Source organism: Panthera tigris, chromosome C1, assembly GCF_018350195.1.
Source record: "Panthera tigris isolate Pti1 chromosome C1, P.tigris_Pti1_mat1.1, whole genome shotgun sequence".
NCBI classification, from domain to species: domain Eukaryota; kingdom Metazoa; phylum Chordata; class Mammalia; order Carnivora; family Felidae; genus Panthera; species Panthera tigris.
Genome location: NC_056667.1, coordinates 175,165,687 through 175,176,407, shown reverse-complemented (window position 1 = coordinate 175,176,407; position 10,721 = coordinate 175,165,687). Strand labels below are relative to the sequence as shown.

General features: G+C 37.2%; 1 protein-coding gene across 2 annotated transcripts in view; it reads left to right on the top strand.

Moving 5' to 3' along the window:
- The first annotated feature begins 5,762 nt into the window (after positions 1 to 5,762).
- OSGEPL1 (O-sialoglycoprotein endopeptidase like 1) overlaps positions 5,763 to 10,721 on the top strand; it is a 31,159-nt gene continuing 26,200 nt past the window's right edge. Inside the window, exons 1-2 of one of the 2 annotated variants that reach the window (XM_042994903.1) lie at positions 5,763 to 6,247; positions 7,187 to 7,427. In XM_042994903.1, the coding sequence (XP_042850837.1) occupies positions 7,207 to 7,427 (221 nt within the window). In that variant the 5' untranslated portion in view covers positions 5,763 to 6,247; positions 7,187 to 7,206. The remainder of the gene's footprint in view (positions 6,248 to 7,186; positions 7,428 to 10,721) is intronic. The other variant, XM_042994902.1, reaches the window with a different exon arrangement.

The following is a 10,721-nucleotide window of genomic DNA, read 5'->3' as shown; positions in this document are numbered from 1 at the left end:
GCTTCTGTGTCTTTTTGACCTGCCCCACCTTCCCTCCCCTCTTTTTTTCTTAAGCATAGGACTGTATTTCTTAGGTTTATGGCACTATGGTCTATTAAACTATAAGGATCCTAAAGGGCATAATATCTCCTTAACTAATGTTTGCATGAATTACACTTGTGGAGTTACATGATGCTAAGAGTTGGAAAAGACCTAGGAGGCTATATAATTTCAACCCCTTACCATACCTTGAGTTTTCATTAACTGCCACACCACCATTCATTTCTGCATTAATGCTAATAAAAGAGGATTTAAACTTACAAGGCTGCATTTTTGTAATGGAATTTATAACTTGTTTTAAATTGAGCCAAAATCTATCCTTATTCTACATAAGGCTTCAATTGTTTAACTTTTTTCAACGTTTTTTTTTTTTTTTTTTTTAATTTATTTTTGGGACAGAGAGAGACAGAGCATGAACGGGGGAGGGGCAGAGAGAGAGGGAGACACAGAATCGGAAACAGGCTCCAGGCTCCGAGCCATCAGCCCAGAGCCTGACGCGGGGCTCGAACTCACGGACCGCGAGATCGTGACCTGGCTGAAGTCGGACGCTTAACCGACTGCGCCACCCAGGCACCCCCAATTGTTTAACTTTTAAACTGTTATCAGAAGCACTGAATAAACATTACCAGAGCCTTCACCATTTTCCAACTGATACTGTTTCAAATTTCTCCTGCTATCCTGGTAATGCTGTTCTGAGTTGCAGTTCATTATTATATGGCACTAGAGCTAACTACAGGAGGTGATAAGATGTGGTGTCACTACAACAGTACCTCTTTCCGTATTCTGGATTCTCTTCCTCCCCCTGCCCTTTTTTTTTTTTTTTTAATTTTTTTTAACATTTATTTATTTTTGAGAGAGAGAGCATGAACAGGGGAGGGTCAGGGAAAGAGGGAGACACAGAATCTGAAACAGGCTCCAGGCTCTGAGCTGTCAGCACAGAGCCCGACGCAGGGCTCGAACCCACGGACTGCGAGATCATGACCTGAGCCCAAGTCGGACGCTTAACCGACTGAGCCACCCAGGCGCCCGCCCCCCCCTTTTTAATATAACTTCATACTTTAGCTATTTTGACAGCCACATACCACTGATTCACCTTACAGTCACGAAAACCTCAACTCTCCAACATGTAGTATCATTAAATGATGGCTTTCCCTTCACATACTTAATGGATTTATTAAGCCAAGTCTAAGATTTCTTTTTCCTGTGGAACCCCATCTTGTTAGGTTTTAACCTGTTAATTTATCTTGTCTAGCTCAAGTTGAATCTTGACTGCCATGCAATATATTTCTCCTATATCTTCTTTATTAATATGTTACCAGTAAATATGATGCCAGAATACTCTCATACTAATCCTGAAGAAGACAAATACAGCAACCCAGTATAGACTAGGGCAGTTTTGTAATCCTTCTCATAGGACAGATATAAAAGTAATTTTAAAATTACTTTCATGGATATTACATGTTGATGTAGAAAATGTAAACAGGTGCAGTACTGGGAAGACAGGTCTAAGTAAAACAATCTAGAAGCGAGTTTGGAGTAGCACTGGGCAGGGAAAGAAGGTAGGTAAGAGAATAGCAAAGATAAACCTTCATTTTGCCTAATGTCAAAAAGAAGAGCTATGAAAGGCCTCAGGTTTTTATTTTAGTCCACAATTTCAGTTCCAGTTAAAAATGATTCAGCAGGTAGTTTGATATTTGGGGTTTAAAATTTTTCATTTCACTTCAAATGAACACAGGAGAATTATAAACTCAAATTTAGAATACTGAATATCTTAGGTAAATAGCATACAGAAGGCTTCAACTGCTTTGGGTGATGTTTTTTCTCTTGAATGAGGGTTGGGTTCACAGAAGTTGATTATAGTATTCTTGACACTTTCATAATCTGAAATATTTCATAACTAAAACAGTTTAGTAGAAATATATTCAGATTCTATGTTAAGCATAGTAGTTTAGTTCCATTTCTTAACTCGTTTAAGCCGTTAATAATCAACTAATCATTATGGAAGTGGCTCAGCCTGTAGCACTGAAGTTCTATATAATTCTAAGTTTAGCAGATAGGCCAAGTTTATCACTATGTTCACTCTTAACTGTATAATTATATTGATAAAAATAAATTCTCAATTATAAGAACTATAGTAAACTGCATTAGTACTGTACAATGAACTCTTCTTATGACAGGAATTTTATAGTATTTAAATCTCTGATTTTCCAAATAATGTATTAAAAAATTTCTATTGACAACACTTTTTGGAAAACATTCAGATTCTGAAAAAAAAAAAAAAAACAAAAAGAAAAACTTGAGCATATTATCAAGAAGATAAGCATGCATTATTCATGTTACAATTTCTTAAATGGGAACAGAAAAGCCAGATGATTAACTGGCATTTCTGAGAAAATACCAGTATACCACCTACTACATAAAAACCTTATACAGTGATTCTGCTTTGAAACATAGGTCCCTCCTATGAATTATCAAATCCTATGTTTCTGTTATGGCACTTAACATATGGGAGTAACAAAAAAATTTACCCTTTCCCTCCCCTGCCAAAAATATACATACCCCACACACTTGAAAACTGAGACCGTTTGGATCTGGCAATTTCTCAAAACATTGAACAGATTTACCATATGATCCAGTAGTTCCAATTCTGGATATGTACCCAAGAGAAGTGAAAGCAGGGATTTGAAAAGATATTTATACAACCCATGTCTGTAGAAGCATTATTCACTATAGTTAGAAGGTGAAAAGAACCGAAGTGACCATTGACAGATGAATGGATAAACAAAATGTGGTATATACAAACAATAGAATATTAGTCTACTTTAAAAGAAATTGTGACACATGCTACAACATTGGCTGAACCTTGACATTAATGCTAATAAGTGAAATAAGCCAGTCACAAAAGGACAAATATTGTATGATCCACTTATATGAGGTACTTGGTAGTCAGAAAGAACGGTGGTTTCCAGGGGCTGGCAAGAAGGGGAAATGGAGAATTCGTGGTTAATGGGTACAGTTTCAGTTGGGGAAGATGAAGAAGTTTTGTAGATGGATGGTAAAGACGGTTGCACAACAATGTGACTATACTTAATGCCATTGAACTGTACACCTAAAAATAGTTAAAATGATAAATTTTGTTGCATGTATTTCACCACAATAAAATAAATCAGCTGAGTAAACTTGTAAAATAAGCATAGTGGCTAAGCAACTAAGGTAAAAAGCAAAATATCTTCCAAGGATGAGACCTGATTGACAGTATTACCATTAATGAAAGAATGTTCCACATCAAAGATTTTTCAACAAAAAAAGCTCTTTAAAAAGGAAGAAAGCAAATGACAGCGTATTTTTAGCACAATCCAACCCATGAAGCATGTAAGACAGGTGATTCAAATGGAAACATGCATCGGGCCTGAAACATTAACCATTAGAAGCGCCAAACTCATTTCTATTGCATTCATTCCATATTTACCAAACAATCTGATTGTAATTTGATTCTGGCTTTCATTGTAATTTGCTCAATACAGAGAAGGTAAGGACCAGCAAGCTTAGGTAACCTAGCTCCATCATTACATTTCTCATACATTAACACATTAGTGTTATGGTTTTTACAATTTCTTAGCAGAGGGAGCATGTGACTCAGCACCCCAGAGTCCAGTCACTTCCAGATCTGATAAACCAATTTCAAGCCTAGAAGACAATGAGATGTTGAAACCCAGTAATCACACCCAGGTCCTGCTAGGCTGTGGATACATCTGTGGCAAGCTACACCATCTTCTCCCAGCAACTTCCCACTCTCAATGCATACAATAATGCTGTATTGTAATTACGCCATTAGACTCAGTTCCTTGAGGATAGGGAGTGAATCTTTTATCCCCAACAACTAATAAAGTTCCCAGCTGAAAGGGAAGAACCCAATAAATACATGGTAAATGAAAATAAAATCCAATTTAGTAATACATAATTAGGAAATGAATATTGTAAAGGTTCTTCTGTATGTAATTTTCCTCAAAAGCTTACAAATGAAAACTTGGGCAATAGCACTGACAAAATAGCATGTTTCAATTCAGTTGGAACTCTGGATTCAAGTGGAAGTTACAGTAGTTAGGTCATATTTTGTTGAGAATGTCCACCAGTGGCATTCAAACTATGAAATGATCTGTATGGAAGCTCAGATCTCAGAGAGCATAAATGCCTTTCCACCAATAATTTTTCCTCTAGTACAATAAAGAAGATGGAAAATGTATACCTTCACTTGCCAAATATGTGGTATTAGTATAAGTGCCTTTTCTTTCTGCTACTCACATGAAATCAATCAGAAGAATAAAATTCCTTCCTACTGTGTCCTAGAGCTCTGCTGTTTCACATAATGCAGCTTTAAGACTCAACACTAGCCAAAAGTTCCTGGGTGAGGAATCTACCAGTGATTCCAACACATACAAAAGGGATAACTCCTGACACATTCTTGCAAAGGAGGGCTTTGAGACACACTTGCTGAACATAATTCAAATTGCAAAAAAATGCCAGATGTGAAAGTTTTTATGTTCAGACTAGATTTCAGCATATAAAATAACCTCTAACAAATCATTTGCAATTAGGATAACTAATTTTTCTTCACTTTTTGGTCTTAATTTTTCTTTTTTCCTTTTTGTGGGTAAGCCACATATACTAGAGAAAATATGGGTTATTTTTTCTTCTAGAAATTAAGGAAACAAGTTTCCAGAACCGTATGGCCTAACTTCTTAGCTTTGCATTTACTAGCTGTGTGACCTGCAAATCATCAAATTCTCATCTATAAAATAAGGACAGTAGCTACCTCACCGGATTGTAGTGAGGATTAAATAATCTGCAACACTGCCTGGCACAACAACAGTGCCACTTTATTGTTAATTAGCTGCTATTATCATAAGTGAAATTTTTGAAAGCATCAGTTCCACCTAAAAAAAACCTCAATAACATTCTGGTAATTATGAATATATATATTTGTGTCTTATTGCTAGACTCTAACTGTAGCTTCCCAACCATGATTCACTTCTTTTATACCAAGAGCTTCTTGCCATTCAAGATGTAGATATACGTGACAGCCTATCGAACCTTGCATATATGAAGTCCTTGCTTAGTAAAACCTTAAGGTCTAGCAGGGAAGAAGAGAGCCTTTTGGGATAAATGTATTCATACAAATGACAACAAGTTCACGTACCAATAATAATAATAATAATAATAATAATAATAAAGACTGAAAAAGGTCCAAGAATATGAGTACATATTACTCTGAATTCTGCATACATAGTAAGCAAAAACCATCCAATGCATTGCGAAAATAGGATAATTTTTTAATGTTAAATGAATATGTACCATATCCTCCTCTTTTTAATCACAAAAACGGACTAGCCCCACACCTTTTACTCTAAAAAGCGGGAGTAGCGGTTTAGACTATCCGATCAGAAGCGCTTCCGTTCCCTCGGAACCTTGTACAATCAAGTCCTTGGTGTCGTCCCTACTTTCCACTCTGCTTCTGAAAGTACTAGCTGTTTCAGGCCACAACTTGTAGATTTGATGATAGTTCCTCTAAAATGGAATGACGAATAATCTCCATCCTTTTCTCACAGTGGCGTCCAAATTCCAGCCAAAGACAGACAAAATTGTCTTTTAGTGTAGCGTAGTGTTTGGAACTTAATGCTGTGTAGTCAGACAAATCTGCGTTCGGCTTCCGCTAGATCGGTCATTAGCCGTGTGATGTTGTAAAAGTCTTGTTACTACAAATCTAAGGGAAGCGCGTGAGTACACGCACTGAATCTTGGACAAAGACAGCATTTATACTTTTTTTTAACTGAATTAAGTGTAACGCCCTCTAGGTTTATAGCAGCTAGTCCTGGGGACGAGACGCGGGACTGTGTTGATGACATCACTTCCGGGGCGACAAGGTCGGTCTCTGCCTCCTGCTATAACGCAGCGACTGACTTTGCTAGGGAAGGGACGCCTCTACTAGCTACTGTCATTCACGAGGAAGGTGGGTGAAATTGCTCACCCCTCTCTTACTGGTTCTTTCGTGTGCCTGGAAGAAGGATTCCAGTAGAAGCCCTTCGCCTTCCTACAACAGAGATTTGTACTGGCCAAGTTCCCTGGGTTCACTTGGGAGTCTTCTTGGCCCAAAGACAAATGCTCAGCACAGGCAGCCTTGCGTGGGTTTTGTGACTGCAAAGTTCTCCAGGTGTGTCTTTCTGTGCTACCTTCCCCACAGCTCCCCTCTGCGAGGTTTTTCATCAGTCTCATCCCTGGATGCCGTTTGCCCCAGTGGAACAATAAAAATTCCAATATTCTCTCATTTACCCATTTTGTCCATTAGTGTGTAGGGAAAGGACCTATTTAAGCATCCAGAAAGTTCTAGGACAGATGATTTAGAGTCATGAAACTAGATACTTGGAAGTGTGAAGATACCAGAGTGCTTTAGTGATGGACTGCTTTTATGTGAGGGGGGAAAAGGGATTTGGGGGAGATCCTTATGATAAACTTGTGGTGAAATGGAGATTGAGTTAGAGAAATTGAAATTAATGGATAAAATGGGTATTAGGTTGCAGTTGTTTTAGATAAGAAGTGGTTCTTTTAAGATGAGCTTCATAAGAACACTTGTTTCCAAAGTAGATGACTAAAATGTGTGTCTTTAATGTGAATTCTTGTTTTCAAACTAAATTATCAAATTTTATTTTGAAAGATATTTTCAGGAAATAGAATGCATTTATTTTTATCTGTTCTGTCTTGCCTTTATTATTTTTTAAAACCAATTCTATCTTAGTTAATAGCTATCAAACAATAAATAGCACTTTTCAGATAACTATCCATGCGACTATTAGCTGTTTTATAAAGAATAATGAATAGTTTGCTAAGAACAGCATGATAGTAATACTAAAAAATTTTATATCTGACTTCCCTGTTTTCCCTCTTAAAGAACATTATATTCATTCCTACTGTCATTGATATTAATGGGTTGCTACAGCCTTTAAAAATTTTTGCTAACTTTTCCAAAACTTTCCTATAATTTTACAAAATTATTATATTGAAAAATAAATCAAGTTTTTTAGAATTTTGCTTACCTAAATGGGTTAGTGGGCAATGTCCGTTCCCAATAATTGTTTCTTCATTTCTTTTCCAGGAATTATCTATAGAGTAAGTATGCTAATATTGAATAAGGCAGCAGGAGTTTTTTCTAAACCATCAAGAAGGGAAATTTTTGAATTTTTAAGAAGTTTTAATTTTCGTCCTGGAAACGTATTTCTTCATAAACTAGTATTGGGGATTGAAACCAGTTGTGATGATACGGCAGCTGCTGTGGTGGATGAAACTGGAAATGTTTTGGGAGAAGCAATACATTCCCAAACTGAAGTTCATTTAAAGTAAGTAGACATTATCTTTGTAGTTCCCAATTTTGGTGGGGGGGGGGGGGAAGTAAAATAAAATAATTCTTTTCTAAAAGCTCAGTATATATAAAAGCTCAGTTTTAAGAGCTCATTTCTTTTGTGTGAAAACTTCTAATAACTGCTGTAGAAAACCTGAAGCCCTTCAACCTGGTTTCTAAGGCTCTCCACAATAAAGTCCAACTTTAGCTAATCCTGTTGCCAAAAAAAACTAAACTCATTCCCAACTCCGATATTTATCCATAATTTCTCCTCAGTAATTTCTCTTCTTTTGCTCACCTGTATGTTTCTTGGTCTCGACTGAAGTCCTTGGAGAGTATGACCCTACCTCTAACCTGTGTTGATCACTGGAAAAAAAAAATTCCTATTCACATGTATACATAAAACTCATGTTGACACTTAAATAAATAATATACTACTGTATTAAACCACAGAATGGTGCAAGGTTTATAAACTCATCTGTTTGCAGAGGACCACTAGTCGGGTTATATAGATAAGTGGGCTGGATATAAAGTGGAAGATATCTGGAGAGGGTCACTACTCACCTCCAGCCAATTGTTGCCATGCAGAAATGTAGGCCCTGTGTTATTTGATCATCAGAATTTTCTAGAGAAAATGGTAATCCAGAATGTAACTGTAATATCTCCAGATTTTTAAAATTAGTAGCTAGCTTGAACTATATTAAAATACTGAACAGATAAAATATGCCTTCAGGCCATCAATTTATAACATCTGCGTAGTGAAAAAGGTTGGTATTTTGAGATCACAGACTTGTATTTGAATTATGAATTAGGTGCTTGGTATTGGCTCTGATTTTAGGCAAGTTCCTTACCCTCTCTGATTATGTTTTCATATCTGTAAAATGGGAAAGATAATGCTTCCCTTACAGGATTGTGGGGAGCATAATCGAAATAATATATGTGAAGAGACAGAATAGGCCTCTAAGAGTTACACACTATGTAAAAGGGACTGCAGCAGGCATTAATAAGGCGTGGTGAAGTACTAGAAAGTCCTTACCTTCAAGGAGCCTCACCTAATCTCATCATATATAGACCTGAAAGGAAACATACAACATACAGTACAAGACAGCATAAAGTATGAAACCAGTGCAAACAGTAAGTGTTACTACCATGCCCCAGTTCCATGGTTCTTTCAGTATTTCCGAGAGTTCTGGACATTTGAACGTGGAAATGTTAACTGCACAGAAAGGCCTCTCCTAACCACTTTATCTAAATTAGGTACTCCTACCATGTTTATTGCATGTTATCTCACCCTGCTTATCTTCTTCATCATCCTTTTGATAATTTTTACATTTGTTTACTTATGTATACTCTTTCCCCCAATAGACTCTAAGCTCTATGGTGACAGGGGCTGTGTCTGTATTAATCACTATACCATGCCTTGATGCCCAGAGTAGCATCTGATATGTTGCATCTGATATTAGTGGCCTTGAAAAATAGGCCTTCAATGAATGGAGATGAAAAAAATATTGTTGTATGAGTAAGCATCATAGTGAAGGCAAAGAGGTGAGAAAATACCAGACATTCAGTTTAGTTAGTGCATAGGTTACTTGAGAGGAATACACAGGCAAGCAAACTATGGTACCATCTGCACAGCTCATCTCTGCATTTATTGAAATCCTACAGTTTCCTGGCAGCATTTGGCTCCAGCTTTGAGGCCAGATGGTTTTCCTGCCTCTTTGTTAGCTTTTTGGTCACTCAATTACCTACTCTCCATACTGTGTACAAATTAATTCTTTTGAGAATAAAGCCATGGTCTTATTCATCTCTTTTGTCTCTGGTCCTTAGCTAGCATAATCCTTTGAAGGTAAAATATATAGAAGATGCACAGAAAGGAAGGGAGGCAAGCAAGTGGGAGAAGGAAGAAAGAAGTGGGAGGGAGAGGATTTGCCCTTAAATCACCTAAATTTCAATAAAGTAAACACTTTTGAGTAGGAGAGTTATGGGGTCAGCATTGTGCTTTATTTTCTGGTAATACAATATAGAATAGACTCCAAGGATCAGAAAATCTGTCTGGGGGAACTGCAGTTAGTAGACTTTGAATAGACTGAGATAATGAGAGTTTTTGAACTTGGGAATGGTGATATATTTAATGTGGACAGTGAGATAAAGGAGATAAAGATGAAACCTGAAACCCAAGTGATTAGGAGGTTTGATGTCATTAACAGAGTTGAAGAATATAAGAGAAAAAGTACCTCTGAAGAACTGAGGCAAATATGGGGCGCCTGAGTGGCTCAGTCGGTTAAGTGTCTGACTCTTGATTTTGGCTCAGGTTATGATCTCAGAGTTCATGAGTTTGAGCCCCACGTCTGGCTCTGCACTGACAATGTGGAGTTTACTTGGGATTCTCTCTCTGCCTCTCTCCCTGTCTCTATCTCTCTCTAACAAAATAAATAAACTTAAAAACAAACAAACTAAAAACAACCAGCAAAAAAAAAAAAAAAAAATTAAAATAGTATTACTATGTGGATGTGTTGAAATAAGATGGTTTCTTTTGTTTCCCTCATTACCTGACACGATACATATTATAACTGTTAAATAAATTTAAAAAAATTTTTTTAACGTTTATTCATTTTTGGGAGACAGAGAGAGACAGAGCATGAGGGGGAGGTGCAGAGAGAGGGGGAGACACAGAATCTGAAGCAGGCTCCAGGCTCTGAGCTGTCAGCACAGAGCCAGACGCGGGGCTTGAACTCATAGACCACGAAATCATGACCTGAGCTGAAGTCAGATGCTTAACTGACTGAGCCACCCAGCCATCCCAGTTAAATAAATATTAATTGAATGTTCTTACTGATGATTTTCTTTCTTTTTTTTTTAGTTTATTTATTTTAAGAGAAAGTGTGCACATGCAAGAGAGAGTGGGGGAGGGGCAGAGAGAGAATCCCAAGCAAGCTCCACACTGTCAGCACAGAGCCCAATGCAGCGCTTGATCCCATGAACCATGAGATCATGACCTGAGCCGAAACCAAGAGTCAGACACTTACCTGACTGACTCACCCAGGCACCCTAGGATTTTCACTTCTATGTCTAGAACTAGCAGCATCAAATATTCAAAGATTTTTTTGAGGTTAGAGGTATATTTTATAGACCCTATATTTTATTGCTCTGCCTTTATGATTGTAAGTCAGTCTCATTCTGGCAAACTTTTTCTAGCAACTACTTATTTACTCTTGACATTTGGAGTGGTTATCCACTGTTTGTCCTGCGTAGACCAAAAATCAAAATGATCAGCTGTAAGCACTAGATTCCC